Here is a 23,864-nt window from a genome sequence, read left to right as displayed (position 1 = left end):
CAGAGTCATTACACACAGAGGGGTATCACAGAGTCATTACACACAGGGGTATCACACAGTCATTACACACAGAGGGATATCACAGAGTCATTACACACAGAGGGATATCACAGAATTATTACACACAGAGGGGTATCACAGAGTCATTACACACAGAGGGGTATCACAGAGTCATTACACACAGAGTGATAACACAGAGTCATTACACACAGGGGTATCACAGAGTCATTACACACAGGGGTATCACAGAGTCATTACACACAGAGGGGTGTCACAGAGTCATTACACACAGAGGGGTATCACAGAGTCATTACACACAGAGGAGTATCACAGAGTCATTACACACAGTGGGATATCACAGAGTCATCACACAGAAGGGTATCACAGAGTCATCACACACAGAGGGATATCACAGAGTCATTACACACAGAGGGATATCACAGAGTCATTACACACAGAGGGATATCACAGAGTCATTACACACAGGGGTATCACAGAGTCATTACACACAGAGGGGTATCACAGAGTCATTACACACAGAGGGGTATCACAGAGTCATTACACACAGAGGGGTATCACAGAGTCATTACACACAGAGTGATATCACAGAGTCATTACACACAGGGATATCACAGAGTCATTACACACAGAGGGGTATCACAGAGTCATTACACACAGAGGGGTATCACAGATTCATTACACACAGGGGTATCACAGAGTCATTACACACAGAGGGGTATCACAGAGTCATTACACACAGAGGGGTATCACAGAGTCATTACACACAGAGGGATATCACAGAGTCATTACACACAGAGGGGTATCACAGAGTCATTACACACAGAGGGGTATCACAGAGTCATTACACACAGAGGGGTATCACAGAGTCATTACACACAGAGGGGTATCACAGAGTCATTACACACAGAGGGGTATCACAGAGTCATTACACACAGAGGGGTATCACAGAGTCATTACACACAGAGGTATATCACAGAGTCATTACACCCAGAGGGGTATCACAGAGTCATTACACACAGAGGAATATCACAGAGTCATTACACCCAGAGGAGTATCACAGAGTCATTACACCCAGAGGAGTATCACAGAGTCATTACACACAGAGGGATATCACAGAGTAATTACACACAGAGGGATATCACAGAGTCATTACACACAGAGGGATATCACAGAGTCATCACACACAGAGGGGTATCACAGAGCCGTCACACACAGAGGGGTATCACAGAGTCATTACACACAGGAGTATCACAGAGTCATTACACACAGAGGGGTATCACAGAACCATTACACACAGAGTGGTATCACAGAGTCATTACACACAGGGGTATTACAGAGTCATTACACACAGAGTGGTATCACAGAGTCATTACACACAGAGGGGTATCACAGAGTCATCACACAGAGGGGTATCACAGAGTCATCACACACAGAGGGGTATCACAGAGCCGTTACACACAGAGGGCTATCACAGAGCCATTACACACAGAGGGATATCACAGAGTCATTACACACGGAGTGGTATCACATAGTCATTACACACAGAGGGATATCACAGAGTCATTACACACAGAGGGATATCACAAAGTCATTGCACACAGAGGGATATCACAGAGTCATTACACACAGAGGGATATCACAGAGTCATTACACACAGAGGGATATCACAGAGTCATTACACACAGAGGGATATCACAGAGTCATTACACACAGAGTGATATCACAGAGTCATTACACACAGGGGTATCACAGAGTCATTACACACAGAGGGGTATCACACAGTCATTACACACAGAGGGGTATCACAGAGTCATTACACCCAGAGGGGTATCACAGAGTCATTACACACAGAGGAATATCACAGAGTCATTACACCCAGAGGAGTATCACAGAGTCATTACACACAGAGGGATATCACAGAGTAATTACACACAGAGGGATATCACAGAGTCATTACACACAGAGGGATATCACAGAGTCATCACACACAGAGGGGTATCACAGAGCCGTCACACACAGAGGGGTAACACAGAGCCGTTACACACAGAGGGGTATCACAGAGTCATTACACACAGGAGTATCACAGAGTCATTACACACAGAGGGGTATCACAGAACCATTACACACAGAGTGGTATCACAGAGTCATTACACACAGGGGTATTACAGAGTCATTACACACAGAGTGGTATCACAGAGTCATTACACACAGGGGTATTACAGAGTCATTACACACAGAGGGGTATCACAGAGTCATTACACACAGAGGGGTATCACAGAGTCATCACACAGAGGGGTATCACAGAGTCATCACACACAGAGGGGTATCACAGAGCCGTTACACACAGAGGGCTATCACAGAGCCATTACACACAGAGGGATATCACAGAGTCATTACACACGGAGTGGTATCACATAGTCATTACACACAGAGGGATATCACAGAGTCATTACACACAGAGGGATATCACAGAGTCATTGCACACAGAGGGATATCACAGAGTCATTACACACAGAGGGATATCACAGAGTCATTACACACAGAGGGATATCACAGAGTCATTACACACAGAGGAATATCACAGAGTCATTACACCCAGAGGGGTATCACAGAGTCATTACACACAGAGGGATATCACAGAGTCATTACACACAGAGGGATATCACAGAGTCATTACACACAGAGTGATATCACAGAGTCATTACACACAGAGGGATATCACAGAGTCATTACACCCAGAGGGGTATCACAGAGTCATTACACCCAGAGGGGTATCACAGAGTCATTACACACAGAGGGGTATCACAGAGTCGTTACACACAGAGGGGTATCACAGAGTCGTTACACACAGAGGAGTATCACAGAGTCATTACACACAGAGGGATATCACAGAGTCATTACACACAGAGGGATATCACAGAGTCATTACACACAGAGGGATATCACAGAGTCGTCACACACAGAGGGGTATCACAGAGCCGTTACACACAGAGGGGTATCACAGAACCATTACACACAGAGTGGTATCACAGAGTCATTACACACAGGGGTATCACACAGTCATTACACACAGAGGGATATCACAGAGTCATTACACACAGAGGGATATCACAGAATTATTACACACAGAGGGATATCACAGAGTCATTACACACAGGGGTATCACAGAGTCATTACACACAGGGGTATCACAGAGTCATTACACACAGAGGGGTGTCACAGAGTCAATACACACAGAGGGGTATCACAGAGTCATTACACACAGAGGAGTATCACAGAGTCATTACACACAGAGGGATATCACAGAGTCATCACACAGAGGGGTATCACAGAGTCATCACACACAGAGGGATATCACAGAGTCATTACACACAGAGGGATATCACAGAGTCATTACACACAGAGGGATATCACAGAGTCATTACACACAGGGGTATCACAGAGTCATTACACACAGAGGGGTATCACAGAGTCATTACACACAGAGGGGTATCACAGAGTCATTACACACAGAGGGGTATCACAGAGTCATTACACACAGAGGGGTATCACAGAGTCATTACACACAGAGGGGTATCACAGAGTCATTACACACAGAGGGGTATCACAGAGTCATTACACACAGAGGGATATCACAGAGTCATTACACACAGAGGGATATCACAGAGTCATTACACACAGAGGGATATCACAGAGTCATTACACAGAGGGGTATCACAGAGTCATCACACACAGAAGGGGTATCACAGAGTCATTACACACATAGGGATATCACAGAGTCATTACACACAGAGTGATATCACAGAGTCATTACACACAGGGATATCACAGAGTCATTACACACAGAGGGGTATCACAGAGTCATTACACACAGAGGGGTATCACAGAGTCATTACACACAGAGGGGTATCACAGAGTCATTACACACAGAGGGGTATCACAGAGTCATTACACACAGAGGGGTATCACAGAGTCATTACACACAGAGTGATATCACAGAGTCATTACACACAGGGATATCACAGAGTCATTACACACAGAGGGGTATCACAGAGTCATTACACACAGAGGGGTATCACAGAGTCATTACACACAGGGGTATCACAGAGTCATTACACACAGAGGGGTATCACAGAGTCATTACACACAGAGGGGTATCACAGAGTCATTACACACAGAGGGATATCACAGAGTCATTACACACAGAGGGGTATCACAGAGTCATTACACACAGAGGGGTATCACAGAGTCATTACACACAGAGGGGTATCACAGAGTCATTACACACAGAGGGGTATCACAGAGTCATTACACACAGAGGGGTATCACAGAGTCATTACACACAGAGGGGTATCACAGAGTCATTACACACAGAGGTATATCACAGAGTCATTACACCCAGAGGGGTATCACAGAGTCATTACACCCAGAGGAGTATCACAGAGTCATTACACCCAGAGGAGTATCACAGAGTCATTACACACAGAGGGATATCACAGAGTAATTACACACAGAGGGATATCACAGAGTCATTACACACAGAGGGATATCACAGAGTCATCACACACAGAGGGGTATCACAGAGCCGTCACACACAGAGGGGTATCACAGAGTCATTACACACAGGAGTATCACAGAGTCATTACACACAGAGGGGTATCACAGAACCATTACACACAGAGTGGTATCACAGAGTCATTACACACAGGGGTATTACAGAGTCATTACACACAGAGTGGTATCACAGAGTCATTACACACAGAGGGGTATCACAGAGTCATCACACAGAGGGGTATCACAGAGTCATCACACACAGAGGGGTATCACAGAGCCGTTACACACAGAGGGCTATCACAGAGCCATTACACACAGAGGGATATCACAGAGTCATTACACACGGAGTGGTATCACATAGTCATTACACACAGAGGGATATCACAGAGTCATTACACACAGAGGGATATCACAGAGTCATTGCACACAGAGGGATATCACAGAGTCATTACACACAGAGGGATATCACAGAGTCATTACACACAGAGGGATATCACAGAGTCATTACACACAGAGGGATATCACAGAGTCATTACACACAGAGTGATATCACAGAGTCATTACACACAGGGGTATCACAGAGTCATTACACACAGAGGGGTATCACACAGTCATTACACACAGAGGGGTATCACAGAGTCATTACACCCAGAGGGGTATCACAGAGTCATTACACACAGAGGAATATCACAGAGTCATTACACCCAGAGGAGTATCACAGAGTCATTACACACAGAGGGATATCACAGAGTAATTACACACAGAGGGATATCACAGAGTCATTACACACAGAGGGATATCACAGAGTCATCACACACAGAGGGGTATCACAGAGCTGTCACACACAGAGGGGTAACACAGAGCCGTTACACACAGAGGGGTATCACAGAGTCATTACACACAGGAGTATCACAGAGTCATTACACACAGAGGGGTATCACAGAACCATTACACACAGAGTGGTATCACAGAGTCATTACACACAGGGGTATTACAGAGTCATTACACACAGAGTGGTATCACAGAGTCATTACACACAGGGGTATTACAGAGTCATTACACACAGAGGGGTATCACAGTCATTACACACAGAGGGGTATCACAGAGTCATCACACAGAGGGGTATCACAGAGTCATCACACACATAGGGGTATCACAGAGCCGTTACACACAGAGGGCTATCACAGAGCCATTACACACAGAGGGATATCACAGAGTCATTACACACGGAGTGGTATCACATAGTCATTACACACAGAGGGATATCACAGAGTCATTACACACAGAGGGATATCACAGAGTCATTGCACACAGAGGGATATCACAGAGTCATTACACACAGAGGGATATCACAGAGTCATTACACACAGAGGGATATCACAGAGTCATTACACACAGAGGAATATCACAGAGTCATTACACCCAGAGGGGTATCACAGAGTCATTACACACAGAGGGATATCACAGAGTCATTACACACAGAGGGATATCACAGAGTCATTACACACAGAGTGATATCACAGAGTCATTACACACAGAGGGATATCACAGAGTCATTACACCCAGAGGGGTATCACAGAGTCATTACACACAGATGGGTATCACAGAGTCATTACACCCAGAGGGGTATCACAGAGTCATTACACCCAGAGGGGTATCACAGAGTCATTACACACAGAGGGGTATCACAGAGTCGTTACACACAGAGGGGTATCACAGAGTCGTTACACACAGAGGAGTATCACAGAGTCATTACACACAGAGGGATATCACAGAGTCATTACACACAGAGGGATATCACAGAGTCATTACACACAGAGGGATATCACAGAGTCGTCACACACAGAGGGGTATCACAGAGCCGTTACACACAGAGGGGTATCACAGAACCATTACACACAGAGTGGTATCACAGAGTCATTACACACAGGGGTATCACACAGTCATTACACACAGAGGGATATCACAGAGTCATTACACACAGGGGTATCACAGAGTCATTACACACAGGGGTATCACAGAGTCATTACACACAGAGGGGTGTCACAGAGTCAATACACACAGAGGGGTATCACAGAGTCATTACACACAGAGGAGTATCACAGAGTCATTACACACAGAGGGATATCACAGAGTCATCACACAGAGGGGTATCACAGAGTCATCACACACAGAGGGATATCACAGAGTCATTACACACAGAGGGATATCACAGAGTCATTACACACAGAGGGATATCACAGAGTCATTACACACAGGGGTATCACAGAGTCATTACACACAGAGGGGTATCACAGAGTCATTACACACAGAGGGGTATCACAGAGTCATTACACACAGAGGGGTATCACAGAGTCATTACACACAGAGGGGTATCACAGAGTCATTACACACAGAGGGGTATCACAGAGTCATTACACACAGAGGGGTATCACAGAGTCATTACACACAGAGGGATATCACAGAGTCATTACACACAGAGGGATATCACAGAGTCATTACACACAGAGGGATATCACAGAGTCATTACACAGAGGGGTATCACAGAGTCATCACACACAGAAGGGGTATCACAGAGTCATTACACACATAGGGATATCACAGAGTCATTACACACAGAGTGATATCACAGAGTCATTACACACAGGGATATCACAGAGTCATTACACACAGAGGGGTATCACAGAGTCATTACACACAGAGGGGTATCACAGATTCATTACACACAGGGGTATCACAGAGTCATTACACACAGAGGGGTATCACAGAGTCATTACACACAGAGGGATATCACAGAGTCATTACACACAGAGGGGTATCACAGAGTCATTACACACAGAGGGGTATCACAGAGTCATTACACACAGAGGGGTATCACAGAGTCATTACACACAGAGGGGTATCACAGAGTCATTACACACAGAGGGGTATCACAGAGTCATTACACACAGAGGTGTATCACAGAGTCATTACACACAGAGGGGTATCACAGAGTCATTACACACAGAGGGATATCACAGAGTCATTACACACAGAGGGATATCACAGAGTCATTACACAGAGGGGTATCACAGAGTCATCACACACAGAAGGGGTATCACAGAGTCATTACACACATAGGGATATCACAGAGTCATTACACACATAGGGATATCACAGAGTCATTACACACAGAGGGATATCACAGAGCCGTTACACACAGAGGGCTATCACAGAGTCATTACACACAGAGTGGTATCACATAGTCATTACACACAGAGGGATATCACAAAGTCATTACACACAGAGGGATATCACAGAGTCATTGCACACAGAGGGATATCACAGAGTCATTACACACAGAGGGATATCACAGAGTCATTACACACAGAGGGATATCACAGAATCATTACACTCGGAGGGATATCACAGAGTCATTACACACAGAGTGATATCACAGAGTCATTACACACAGGGGTATCACAAGAGTCATTACACACAGAGGGGTGTCACAGAGTCATTACACACAGAGGGGTATCACAGAGTCATTACACACAGAGGAGTATTACAGTGTCATTACACACAGAAGGATATTACAGAGTCATTACACACAGAGGGGTATCAGAGTCATTACACACAGAGGGATATCACAGAGTCGTTACACACAGAGGGGTATCACAGAGTCATTACACACAGAGGGATATCACAGAGTCATTACACACAGAGGGATATCACAGAGTCATCACAGAGTCATCACACACAGAGGGATATCACAGCGTCATTACACACAGAGGGATATCACAGAGTCATTACACACAGGGGTATCACAGAGTCATTACACACAGAGGGGTATCACAGAGTCATTACACACAGAGGGGTATCACAGAGTCATTACACACAGAGGGGTATCAGAGAGTCATTACACACAGAGGGGTATCACAGAGTCATTACACACAGAGGGGTATCACAGAGTCATTACACACAGAGGGATATCACAGAGTCTTTACACACAGAGGGGTATCACAAAGTCATTACACACAGAGGGATATCACAGATTCATTACACACAGAGGGATATCACAGAGTCATCACACAGAGGGGTATCACAGAGTCATCACACACAGAAGGGATATCACAGAGTCATTACACACACAGGGATATCACAGAGTCATTACACACCGAGGGGTATCACAGAGTCATTACACACAGAGGGGTATCACAGAGTCATTACACACAGAGGGGTATAACAGAGTCATTACACACAGAAGGATATTACATAGTCATTACACACAGAGGGGTATCACAGAGTCATTACACACAGAGGGGTATTACAGAGTCATTACACACAGAGGGGTATCACATAGTCATTACACACAGAGGGATATCACAAAGTCATTACACACAGAGGGATATCACAGAGTCATTACACACAGAGGGATATCACAGAGTCATTACACACAGGGGTATCACAGAGTCATTACACACAGAGGGATATCACAGAGTCATTACACACAGAGGGATATCACAGAGTCATTACACACAGAGGGATATCACAGAGTCATTACACACAGAGGGATATCACAGAGTCATTACACACAGAGGGATATCACAGAGTCATTACACACAGAGGGATATCATTACACACAGAGGTATATCACAGAGTCATTACACACAGAGGGGTATCACAGAGTCATTACACACAGAGGGGTATCACAGAGTCATTACACACAGAGGGATATCACAGAGTCATTACACACAGAGGGATATCACAGAGTCATTACACACAGAGTGATATCACAGAGTCATTACACACAGGGATATCACAGAGTCAGTACACACCGAGGGGTATCACAGAGTCATTACACACAGAGGGGTATCACAGAGTCATTACACACAGAGGGGTATAACAGAGTCATTACACACAGAAGGATATTACATAGTCATTACACACAAAGGGGTATCACAGAGTCATTACACACAGAGGGGTATCACATAGTCATTACACACAGAGGGATATCACAGAGTCATTACACACAGAGGGATATCACAGAGTCATTACACACAGAGGGATATCACAGAGTCATTACACACAGGGGTATCACAGAGTCATTACACACAGAGGGATATCACAGAGTCATTACACACAGAGGGATATCACAGAGTCATTACACACAGAGGGGTATCACAGAGTCATTACACACAGAGGGATATCATTACACACAGAGGTATATCACAGAGTCATTACACACAGAGGGTTATCACAGAGTCATTACACACAGAGGGATATCACAGAGTCATTACACACAGAGGGATATCACAGAGTCATTACACACAGAGGGATATCACAGAGTCATTACACACAGGGGTATCACAGAGTCATTACACACAGAGGGGTGTCACAGAGTCATTACACACAGAGGGGTATCACAGAGTCATTACACACAGAGGAGTATTACAGTGTCATTACACACAGAAGGATATTAGAGTCATTACACACAGAGGGGTATCAGAGTCATTACACACAGAGGGATATCACAGAGTCGTTACACACAGAGGGGTATCACAGAGTCATTACACACAGAGGGATATCACAGAGTCATTACACACAGAGGGATATCACAGAGTCATCACACAGAGGGGTATCACAGAGTCATCACACACAGAGGGATATTACAGCGTCATTACACACAGAGGGATATCACAGAGTCATTACACACAGGGGTATCACAGAGTCATTACACACAGAGGGGTATCACAGAGTCATTACACACAGAGGGGTATCACAGAGTCATTACACACAGAGGGGTATCACAGAGACATTACACACAGAGGGGTATCAGAGAGTCATTACACACAGAGGGGTATCAGAGAGTCATTACACACAGAGGGGTATCACAGAGTCATTACACACAGAGGGGTATCACAGAGTCATTACACACAGAGGGATATCACAGAGTCTTTACACACAGAGGGGTATCACAAAGTAATTACACACAGAGGGATATCACAGAGTCATTACACACAGAGGGATATCACAGAGTCATTACACACAGGGATATCACAGAGTCATTACACACAGAGGGGTATCACAGAGTCATTACACACAGAGGGGTATCACAGAGTCATTACACACAGAGGTGTATAACAGAGTCATTACACACAGAAGGATATTACATAGTCATTACACACAGAGGGATATCACAGAGTCATTACACACAGAGGGGTATCACAGAGTCATTACACACAGGGGTATCACAGAGTCATTACACACAAAGGGGTATCACAGAGTCATTACACACAGAGGGGTATCACAGAGTCATTACACACAGAGGGATATCACAGAGTCATTACACACAGAGGGGTATCAGAGAGTCATTACACACAGAGGGGTATCAGAGAGTCATTACACACAGAGGGGTATCACAGAGTCATTACACACAGAGGGGTATCACAGAGTCATTACACACAGAGGGATATCACAGAGTCTTTACACACAGAGGGGTATCACAAAGTAATTACACACAGAGGGATATCACAGAGTCATTACACACAGAGGGATATCACAGAGTCATCACACAGAGGGGTATCACAGAGTCATCACACACAGAAGGGATATCACAGAGTCATTACACACAGGGATATCACAGAGTCATTACACACAGAGGGGTATCACAGAGTCATTACACACAGAGGGGTATCACAGAGTCATTACACACAGAGGGGTATAACAGAGTCATTACACACAGAAGGATATTACATAGTCATTACACACAGAGGGATATCACAGAGTCATTACACACAGAGGGGTATCACAGAGTCATTACACACAGGGGTATCACAGAGTCATTACACACAAAGGGGTATCACAGAGTCATTACACACAGAGGGGTATCACAGAGTCATTACACACAGAGGGATATCACAGAGTCATTACACACAGAGGGATATCACAGAGTCATTACACACAGAGGGATATCACAGAGTGATTACACACAGAGGGATATCACAGAGTCATTACACACAGAGGGATATCATTAGACACAGAGGTATATCACAGAGTCATTACACACAGAGGGGTATCACAGAGTCATTACACACAGAGGGATATCACAGAGTCATTACACACAGAGGGATATCACAGAGTCATTACACACAGAGGGATATCACAGAATCATTACACACAGAGTGATATCACAGAGTCATTACACACAGGGATATCACAGAGTCAGTACACACCGAGGGGTATCACAGAGTCATTACACACAGAGGGGTATCACAGAGTCATTACACACAGAGGGGTATAACAGAGTCATTACACACAGAAGGATATTACATAGTCATTACACACAGAGGGGTATCACAGAGTCATTACACACAGAGTGATATTACAGAGTCATTACACACAGGGATATCACAGAGTCAGTACACACCGAGGGGTATCACAGAGTCATTACACACAGAGGGGTATCACAGAGTCATTACACACAGAGGGGTATAACAGAGTCATTACACACAGAGGGGTATAACAGAGTCATTACACACAGAAGGATATTACATAGTCATTACACACAGAGGGGTATCACAGAGTCATTACACACAGAGGGATATCACAGAGTCATTACACACAGAGGGATATCACAGAGTCATTACACACAGAGGGATATCACAGAGTCATTACACACAGAGGGGTATCACAGAGTCATTACACACAGGGGTATCACAGAGTCATTACACACAGAGGGATATCACAGAGTCATTACACACACAGGGATATCACAGAGTCATTACACACAGAGGGATATCACAGAGTCATTACACACAGAGGGATATCATTACACACAGAGGTATATCACAGAGTCATTACACACAGAGGGTTATCACAGAGTCATTACACACAGAGGGATATCACAGAGTCATTACACACAGAGGGATATCACAGAGTCATTACACACAGAGGGATATCACAGAGTCATTACACACACAGGGGTATCACAGAGTCATTACACACAGGGGTATCACAGAGTCATTACACACAAAGGGGCATCACAGAGTCATTACACACAGAGGGGTATCACAGAGTCATTACACACAGAGGGATATCACAGAGTCATTACACACAGAGGGATATCACAGAGTCATTACACACAGAGGGATATCACAGAGTGATTACACACAGAGGGATATCACAGAGTCATTACACACAGAGGGATATCATTACACACAGAGGTATATCACAGAGTCATTACACACAGAGGGGTATCACAGAGTCATTACACACAGAGGGATATCACAGAGTCATTACACACAGAGGGATATCACAGAGTCATTACACACAGAGGGATATCACAGAGTCATTACACACAGAGGGATATCACAGAGTCATTACACACAGAGTGATATCACAGAGTCATTACACACAGGGATATCACAGAGTCAGTACACACCGAGGGGTATCACAGAGTCATTACACACAGAGGGGTATCACAGAGTCATTACACACAGAAGGATATTACATAGTCATTACACACAGAGGGGTATCACAGAGTCATTACACACAGAGTGATATCACAGAGTCATTACACACAGGGATATCACAGAGTCAGTACACACCGAGGGGTATCACAGAGTCATTACACACAGAGGGGTATAACAGAGTCATTACACACAGAAGGATATTACATAGTCATTACACACAGAGGGGTATCACAGAGTCATTACACACAGAGGGGTATCACAGAGTCATTACACACAGAGGGATATCACAGAGTCATTACACACAGAGGGATATCACAGAGTCATTACACACAGAGGGATATCACAGAGTGATTACACACAGAGGGATATCACAGAGTCATTACACACAGAGGGATATCATTACACACAGAGGTATATCACAGAGTCATTACACACAGAGGGGTATCACAGAGTCATTACACACAGAGGGATATCACAGAGTCATTACACACAGAGGGATATCACAGAGTCATTACACACAGAGGGATATCACAGAGTCATTACACACAGAGTGATATCACAGAGTCATTACACACAGGGATATCACAGAGTCAATACACACCGAGGGGTATCACAGAGTCATTACACACAGAGGGGTATCACAGAGTCATTACACACAGAGGGGTATAACAGAGTCATTACACACAGAAGGATATTACATAGTCATTACACACAGAGGGGTATCACAGAGTCATTACACACAGAGTGATATCACAGAGTCATTACACACAGGGATATCACAGAGTCAGTACACACCGAGGGGTATCACAGAGTCATTACACACAGAGGGGTATCACAGAGTCATTACACACAGAGGGGTATAACAGAGTCATTACACACAGAGGGGTATAACAGAGTCATTACACACAGAAGGATATTACATAGTCATTACACACAGAGGGGTATCACAGAGTCATTACACACAGAGGGATATCACAGAGTCATTACACACAGAGGGATATCACAGAGTCATTACACACAGAGGGATATCACAGAGTCATTACACACAGAGGGGTATCACAGAGTCATTACACACAGGGGTATCACAGAGTCATTACACACAAAGGGGTATCACAGAGTCATTACACACAGAGGGGTATCACAGAGTCATTACACACAGAGGGATATCACAGAGTCATTACACACACAGGGATATCACAGAGTCATTACACACAGAGGGATATCACAGAGTCATTACACACAGAGGGATATCATTACACACAGAGGTATATCACAGAGTCATTACACACAGAGGGTTATCACAGAGTCATTACACACAGAGGGATATCACAGAGTCATTACACACAGAGGGATATCACAGAGTCATTACACACAGAGGGATATCACAGAGTCATTACACACAGAGGGGTATCACAGAGTCATTACACACAGGGGTATCACAGAGTCATTACACACAAAGGGGTATCACAGAGTCATTACACACAGAGGGGTATCACAGAGTCATTACACACAGAGGGATATCACAGAGTCATTACACACAGAGGGATATCACAGAGTCATTACACACAGAGGGATATCACAGAGTGATTACACACAGAGGGATATCACAGAGTCATTACACACAGAGGGATATCATTACACACAGAGGTATATCACAGAGTCATTACACACAGAGGGGTATCACAGAGTCATTACACACAGAGGGATATCACAGAGTCATTACACACAGAGGGATATCACAGAGTCATTACACACAGAGGGATATCACAGAGTCATTACACACAGAGTGATATCACAGAGTCATTACACACAGGGATATCACAGAGTCAGTACACACCGAGGGGTATCACAGAGTCATTACACACAGAGGGGTATCACAGAGTCATTACACACAGAGGGGTATAACAGAGTCATTACACACAGAAGGATATTACATAGTCATTACACACAGAGGGGTATCACAGAGTCATTACACACAGAGTGATATCACAGAGTCATTACACACAGGGATATCACAGAGTCAGTACACACCGAGGGGTATCACAGAGTCATTACACACAGAGGGGTATAACAGAGTCATTACACACAGAAGGATATTACATAGTCATTACACACAGAGGGGTATCACAGAGTCATTACACACAGAGGGGTATCACATAGTCATTACACACAGAGGGATATCACAGAGTCATTACACACAGAGGGATATCACAGAGTCATTACACACAGAGGGATATCACAGAGTCATTACACACAGAGGGGTATCACAGAGTCATTACACACAGGGGTATCACAGAGTCATTACACACAAAGGGGTATCACAGAGTCATTACACACAGAGGGGTATCACAGAGTCATTACACACAGAGGGATATCACAGAGTCATTACACACACAGGGATATCACAAAGTCATTACACACAGGGATATCACAGAGTCAGTACACACCGAGGGGTATCACAGAGTCATTACACACAGAGGTGTATAACAGAGTCATTACACACAGAAGGATATTACATAGTCATTACACACAGAGGGGTATCACAGAGTCATTACACACAGAGGGGTATCACATAGTCATTACACACAGAGGGATATCACAGAGTCATTACACACAGAGGGATATCACAGAGTCATTACACACAGAGGGATATCACAGAGTCATTACACACAGAGGGGTATCACAGAGTCATTACACACAGGGGTATCACAGAGTCATTACACACAAAGGGGTATCACAGAGTCATTACACACAGAGGGGTATCACAGAGTCATTACACACAGAGGGATATCACAGAGTCATTACACACACAGGGATATCACAGAGTCATTACACACAGAGGGATATCACAGAGTCATTACACACAGAGGGATATCATTACACACAGAGGTATATCACAGAGTCATTACACACAGAGGGTTATCACAGAGTCATTACACACAGAGGGATATCACAGAGTCATTACACACAGAGGGATATCACAGAGTCATTACACACAGAGGGATATCACAGAGTCATTACACACAGAGGGATATCACAGAGTCATTACACACAGGGGTATCACAGAGTCATTACACACAAAGGGGTATCACAGAGTCATTACACACAGAGGGATATCACAGAGTCATTACACACAGAGGGATATCACAGAGTCATTACACACAGAGGGATATCACAGAGTCATTACACACAGAGGGATATCACAGAGTCATTACACACAGAGGGATATCACAGAGTCATTACACACAGAGGGGTATCACAGAGTCATTACACACAGATGGGTATCACAGAGTCATTACACACAGAGGGGTATCACAGAGTCATTACACACAGAGGGGTATCACAGAGTCATCACACACAGAGGGATATCACAGAGTCATCACACACAGAGGGATATCACAGAGTCATTACACACAGAGTGATATCACAGAGTCATTACACACAGAGGGGTATCACAGAGTCATTGCACACAGAGGGGTATCACAGAGTCATTACACACAGAGGGGTATCACAGAGTCATTACACACAGAGGGGTATCACAGAGTCATTACACACAGAGGGGTATCACAGAGTCATTACACACAGAGGGGTATCACAGAGTCATTACACACAGAGGGGTATCACAGAGTCATTACACACAGAGGGGTATCACAGAGTCATTACACACAGAGGGGTATTACAGAGTCATTACACACAGAGGGGTATCACATAGTCATTACACACAGAGGGGTATCACATAATCATTACACACAGAGGGGTATCACAGAGTCATTACACACAGAGGGGTATCACAGAGTCATTACACACAGAGGGATATCACAGAGTCATTACACACAGAGGGATATCACAGAGTCATTACACACAGAGGGATATCACAGAGTCATTACACACAGGGGTATCACAGAGTCATTACACACAGAGGGATATCACAGAGTCATCACACAGAGGGGTATCACAGAGTCATCACACACAGAGGGATATCACAGAGTCATTACACACAGAGGGATATCACAGAGTCATTACACACAGGGGTATCACAGAGTCATTACACACAGAAGGATATTATGTAGTCTTTACACACAGAGGGGTATCACAGAGTCATTACACACAGAGGGGTATCACAGAGTCATTACACACAGAGGAGTATCACAGAGCCGTTACACACAGAGGGGTATCACAGAGTCATTACACACAGAGGGATATCACAGAGTCATTACACACAGAGGAGTATCACAGAGCCGTTACACACAGAGGGATATCACAGAGTCATTACACACAGAGGGGTATCACAGAGTCATTACACACAGAGGGGTATCACATAATCATTACACACAGAGGGGTATCACAGAGTCATTACACACAGAGGAGTATCACAGAGCCGTTACACACAGAGGGTAACGGCTCTGTCTGTCTTGTCTGTCTGTCTGTTATCTATCTATCTATCTATCTATCTCTCAGGAGTCCTGTTGGGTGTGGAGTGGTTGTTTCATCTTCTCAGACGGTGATATGGGGGATTATACCATGTCAGTGGGACGCTCCACCTCGACCAGAAGGGCATGAATAGGCATGTGTGTGTGCCAGTGTACGATCTAATAACTAACTTCATCTTCCATCAACAGAACTTCAACATTTACAAGCGGATCTTTGTGGAGATGGTGAATGCAGAGGGGATGAACTGTGCGGACGTGTACCACACATGGGGCAACCTGCGAGATCTGCTCTACACGCTGGTGAGGGGGCGGGGCAGTGGGAGGGGATACCACACATGGGCCAACCTGCGAGATCTGCTCTACACGCTGGTGAGGGGGCGGGGCAGTGGGAGGGGATACCACACATGGGCCCACCTGAGAGATCTGCTCTACACGCTGATGAGGGGGCGGGGCAGTGGGAGGGGATACCACACATGGGCCCACCTGAGAGATCTGCTCTACACACTGGTGAGGGGGCGGGGCAGTGGGAGGGGATACCACACATGGGCCAACCTGCGAGATCTGCTCTACACACTGGTGAGGGGGCGGGGCAGTGGGAGGGGATACCACACATGGGCCAACCTGCGAGATCTGCTCTACACGCTGGTGAGGGGGCGGGGCAGTGGGAGGGGATACCACACATGGGCCAACCTGCAAGATCTGCTCTACACACTGGTGAGGGGGCGGGGCAGTGGGAGGGGATACCACACATGAGCCAACCTGCGAGATCTGCTCTACACACTGGTGAGGGGGTGGGGCAGTGGGAGGGGATACCACACATGGGCCCACCTGCGAGATCTGCTCTACATGCTGGTGATGGGACTTGGGGGGGTCCTCCCATGTATCTAGTAATGGGGGATATGTTATACACTAGTACTAATGCCCCTCCCTCTGCATCTACCACAGAGTAATTGGAGGTGAGTTATAGGCTGGAGTGATACTGATGCCCCTCCCCCTGTATCTAGCACAGGGTAATTGGGGGTGAGTTATATGCTGGAGAGGTACTGATGCCCCTCCCTCTGCATCTAGCACAGGGTAATTGGGGGTGAGTTATAGGCTGGAGTGATACTGATGCCCCTCCCCCTGTATCTAGCACAGGGTAGTTGGGAGTGAGTTATATGCTGGAGAGGTACTGATGCCCCTCCCTCTGCATCTAGCACAGGGTAATTGGGGGTGAGTTATATGCTGGAGAGGTACTGATGCCCCTCCCTCTGCATCTAGCACAGGGTAATTGGGGGTGAGTTATAGGCTGGAGTGATACTGATGCCCCTCCCCCTGTATCTAGCACAGGGTAGTTGGGAGTGAGTTATATGCTGGAGAGGTACTGATGCCCCTCCCCCTGTATCAAGCACAGGGTAATTGGGGGTGGGTTATATGCTGGAGAGGTACTGATGCCCCTCCCCCTGTATCTAGCACAGGGTAATTGGGGATGGGTTTTAGGCTGGAGTGGTACTGATGCCCCTCCCCCTGTATCTAGCACAGGGTAATTGGGGGTAGGTTATAGGCTGGAGTGGTACTGATGCCCCTCCCCCTGTATCTTGCACAGGGTAATTGGGGGTGAGTTATAGGCTGGAGTGGTACTGATGCCCCTCCCCCTGTAACTAGCACAGGGTAATTGGGGGTGAGTTATTTGCTGGAGTGGTACTGATGCCCCTCCCCCTGTATCTAGCACAGGGTAATTGGGGGTAGGTTATAGGCTGGAGTGGTACTGATGCCCCTCCCCCTGTATCTAGCACAGGGTAATTGGGGGTGAGTTATAGGCTGGAGTGGTACTGATGCCCCCTCCCTCTGTATCTAGCACAGGGTAATTGGGGGTGAGTTATAGGCTGGAGTGGTACTGATGCCCCTCCCCCTGTATCTAGCACAGGGTAATTGGGGGTAGGTTATAGGCTGGAGTGGTACTGATGCCCCTCCCCCTGTATCTAGCACAGGGTAATTGGGGGTGAGTTATAGGCTGGAGTGGTACTGATGCCCCTCCCCCTGTATCTAGCACAGGGTAATTGGGGGTGAGTTATAGGCTGGAGTGGTACTGATGCCCCTCCCCCTGTAACTAGCACAGGGTAATTGGGGGTGAGTTATTTGCTGGAGTGGTACTGATGCCCCTCCCCCTGTATCTAGCACAGGGTAATTGGGGGTGAGTTATAGGCTGGAGTGGTACTGATGCCCCTCCCCCTGTATCTAGCACAGGGTAATTGGGGGTGAGTTATAGGCTGGAGTGGTACTGATGCCCCCTCCCTCTGTATCTAGCACAGGGTAATTGGAGGTAGGTTATTTGCTGGAGTGCTACTGATGCCCCTCCCCCGCTTTATTCTGCAGTGTGAGAATCTAGTGAAGTCCAGTGAGGTGAATTCTCCGGCCCACGAGGAGTTTGAGAGGATGATGTTAATAGCTCATTATTATGCAAACCGCTCAGCGGCACAGGGGGTCCAACATCTGGTGAGTGACCTCTTACTCTACTGCCCCCCATCCCTCTGTACGCCTGTCCCTGGCTGTCTCTGTACTCCTGTCCCCGGCTGTCTCTGTACGCCTGTCCCTGGCTGTCTCTGTACTCCTGTCCCAGGCTGTCTCTGTACGCCTGTCCCCGGCTGTCTCTGTACTCCTGTCCCAGGCTGTCTCTGTACGCCTGTCCCAGGCTGTCTCTGTACGCCTGTCCCCGGCTGTCTCTGTACGCCTGTCCCTGGCTGTCTCTGTACGCCTGTCCCCGGCTGTCTCTGTACGCCTGTCCCTGGCTGTCTCTGTACGCCTGTCCCTGGCTGTCTCTGTACTCCTGTCCCAGGCTGTCTCTGTACGCCTGTCCCCGGCTGTCTCTGTACGCCTGTCCCCGGCTTTCTCTGTACGCCTGTCGCCGGCTGTCTCTGTATGCCTTTCCCTGGCTGTCTCTGTACGCCTGTCCCTGGCTGCCTCTGTACGCCTTTCCCTGGCTGTCTCTGTACGCCTGTCCCTGGCTGTCTCTGTACGCCTGTCCCTGGCTGTCTCTGTACGCCTTTCCCTGGCTGTCTCTGTACGCCTTTCCCTGGCTGTCTCTGTACGCCTTTCCCTGGCTGTCTCTGTACGCCTGTCCCTGGCTGTCTCTGTACGCCTGTCCCTGGCTGTCTCTGTACGCCTGTCCCTGGCTGTCTCTGTACGCCTTTCCCTGACTGTATCTGTACGCCTGTCCCTTGCTGTCTCTGTACGCCTGACCCTGGCTGTCTCTGTACGCCTGTCCCTGGCTGTCTCTGTACGCTTGTCCCTGGCTGTCCCTCTATGCCTGTCCTTGGCTGCCTGTCCCTGGCTGTCTCTGAACGCCTGTCCCTGGCTGTCTCTGTACGCCTGTCCCTGGCTGTCTCTGTACTCCTGTCCCCGGCTGTCTCTGTACGCCTGTCCCTGGCTGTCTCTGTACTCCTGTCCCAGGCTGTCTCTGTACGCCTGTCCCCGGCTGTCTCTGTACTCCTGTCCCAGGCTGTCTCTGTACGCCTGTCCCAGGCTGTCTCTGTACGCCTGTCCCCGGCTGTCTCTGTACGCCTGTCCCTGGCTGTCTCTGTACGCCTGTCCCCGGCTGTCTCTGTACGCCTGTCCCTGGCTGTCTCTGTACGCCTGTCCCTGGCTGTCTCTGTACTCCTGTCCCAGGCTGTCTCTGTACGCCTGTCCCCGGCTGTCTCTGTACGCCTGTCCCCGGCTTTCTCTGTACGCCTGTCGCCGGCTGTCTCTGTATGCCTTTCCCTGGCTGTCTCTGTACGCCTGTCCCTGGCTGCCTCTGTACGCCTTTCCCTGGCTGTCTCTGTACGCCTGTCCCTGGCTGTCTCTGTACGCCTGTCCCTGGCTGTCTCTGTACGCCTTTCCCTGGCTGTCTCTGTACGCCTTTCCCTGGCTGTCTCTGTACGCCTTTCCCTGGCTGTCTCTGTACGCCTGTCCCTGGCTGTCTCTGTACGCCTGTCCCTGGCTGTCTCTGTACGCCTGTCCCTGGCTGTCTCTGTACGCCTTTCCCTGACTGTATCTGTACGCCTGTCCCTTGCTGTCTCTGTACGCCTGACCCTGGCTGTCTCTGTACGCCTGTCCCTGGCTGTCTCTGTACGCTTGTCCCTGGCTGTCCCTCTATGCCTGTCCTTGGCTGCCTGTCCCTGGCTGTCTCTGAACGCCTGTCCCTGGCTGTCTCTGTACGCCTGTCCCTGGCTGTCTCTGAACGCCTGTCCCTGGCTGTCTCTGTACGCCTGTCCCTGGCTGTCTCTGTACGCCTGTCCCTGGCTGTCTCTGTACGCCTGTCCCTGGCTGTCTCTGTACGCCTGTCCCTGGCTGTCTCTGTACGCCTGTCCCTGGCTGTCTCTGTACGCCTGTCCCTGGCTGTCTCTGTACGCCTGTCCCTGGCTGTCTCTGTACGCCTGTCCCTGGCTGTCTCTGTACGCTTGTCCCTGGCTGTCCCTCTATGCCTGTCCTTGGCTGCCTGTCCCTGGCTGTCTCTGTACGCCTGTTCCTGGCTGTCTCTGTACCCCTGTCCCTGGCTGTCTCTGTACGCCTGTCCCTGGCTGTCTCTGTACGCCTGTCCCTGGCTGTCTCTGTACGCCTGTCCCTGGCTGTCTCTGTACGCCTTTCCCTGACTGTCTCTGTACGCCTGTCCCTGGCTGTCTCCGTACGCCTGTCCCTGGCTGTCTCCGTACGCCTGTTCCTGGCTGTCTCTGTACACCTGTCCCTTGCTTTCTCTGTACACCTGTCCCTTGCTGTCTCTGTACACCTGTCCCTTGCTGTCTCTGTACACCTGTCCCTTGCTGTCTCTGTACACCTGTCCCTTGCTATCTCTGTACACCTGCCCCTTGCTGTCTCTGTACACCTGTCCCTTGCTGTCTCTGTACACCTGTCCCTTGCTGTCTCTGTACACCTGTCCCTTGCTGTCTCTGTACGCCTGTCCCTTGCTATCTCTGTACACCTGTCCCTTGCTGTCTCTGTACACCTGGCCCTTGCTGTCTCTTTACGCCTGTCCCTTGCTGTCTCTGTACGCCTGTCCCTTGCTGTCTCTGTACGCCTGTTCTTTGCTGTCTCTGTACGCCTGTCCCTTGCTGTCTCTGTATGCCTGTCCCTTGCGGTCTCTGTACACCTGTCCCTTGCTATCTCGGTACGCCTGTCCCTTGCTTTCTCTGTACGCCTGTCCCTTGCTATCTCTGTACGCCTGTCCCTTGCTGTCTCTGTACACCTGTCCCTTGCTGTCTCTGTACACCTGTCCCTTGCTGTCTCTGTACACCTGTCCCTTGCTATCTCTGTACACCTGTCCCTTGCTGTCTCTGTACGCCTGTCCCTGGCTGTCTCTGTACGCCTGTCCCTTGCTGTCTCTGTACGCCTGTCCCTTGCTATCTCTGTACACCTGCCCCTTGCTGTCTCTGTACACCTGTCCCTTGCTGTCTCTGTACACCTGGCCCTTGCTGTCTCTTTACGCCTGTCCCTTGCTGTCTCTGTACGCCTGTCCCTTGCTGTCTCTGTACGCCTGTTCTTTGCTGTCTCTGTACGCCTGTCCCTTGCTGTCTCTGTACGCCTGTCCCTTGCTGTCTCTGTACGCCTGTCCCTTGCTATCTCTGTACGCCTGTCCCTTGCTTTCTCTGTACGCCTGTCCCTTGCTATCTCTGTACGCCTGTCCCTTGCTATCTCTGTACGCCTGTCCCTTGCTGTCTCTGTACGCCTGTCCCTTGCTGTCTCTGTACACCTGTCCCTTGCTGTCTCTGTACACCTGTCCCTTGCTGTCTCTGTACACCTGTCCCTTGCTATCTCTGTACACCTGTCCCTTGCTATCTCTGTACACCTGTCCCTTGCTGTCTCTGTACGCCTGTCCCTTGCTGTCTCTGTACACCTGTCCCTTGCTGTCTCTCTACGCCTGTCCCTTGCTATCTCTGTACACCTGTCCCTTGCTATCTCTGTACGCCTGTCCCTGGCTGTCTCTGTACGCCTGTCCCTGGCTGTCTCTGTACGCCTGTCCCTGGCTGTCTCTGTACGCCTGTCCCTGGCTGTCTCTGTACGCCTGTCCCTGGTTTTCTCTGTACGCCTGTCCCTGGCTGTCCCTTTATGCCTGTCCTTGGCTGCCTGTCCCTGGCTGTCTCTGTACACCTGTCCCTTGCTGTCTCTGTACGCCTGTCCCTGGCTGTCTCTGTACGCCTGTCCCTTGCTGTCTCTGTACACCTGTACGCCTGTCCCTGGCTGTCTCTGTACGCCTGTCCCTGGCTGTCTCTGTACACCTGTCCCTGGCTGTCTCTGTACACCTGTCCCTGGCTGTCTCTGTACGCCTGTCCCTGGCTGTCTCTGTACGCCTGTCCCTGGCTGTCTCTGTACGCCTGTCCCTGGCTGTCTCTGTACACCTGTCCCTTGCTGTCTCTGTACGCCTGTCCCTGGCTGTCTCTGTACGCCTGTCCCT

General features: G+C 47.9%; 1 protein-coding gene across 1 annotated transcript in view; it reads left to right on the top strand.

Moving 5' to 3' along the window:
• IFT172 (intraflagellar transport 172) overlaps positions 1 to 23,864 on the top strand; it is a 619,018-nt gene that overhangs the window by 571,564 nt on the left and 23,590 nt on the right. Inside the window, exons 41-42 of the mRNA XM_068279802.1 lie at positions 17,648 to 17,758; positions 19,814 to 19,933. Of these exons, the coding sequence (XP_068135903.1) occupies positions 17,648 to 17,758; positions 19,814 to 19,933 (231 nt within the window). The remainder of the gene's footprint in view (positions 1 to 17,647; positions 17,759 to 19,813; positions 19,934 to 23,864) is intronic.

This window comes from Hyperolius riggenbachi, chromosome 4 (assembly GCF_040937935.1).
Source record: "Hyperolius riggenbachi isolate aHypRig1 chromosome 4, aHypRig1.pri, whole genome shotgun sequence".
Lineage (NCBI taxonomy): Eukaryota > Metazoa > Chordata > Amphibia > Anura > Hyperoliidae > Hyperolius > Hyperolius riggenbachi.
Note: the sequence above shows the minus strand (reverse complement) of the source record. Positions and strands in the feature narration are given on the sequence as shown.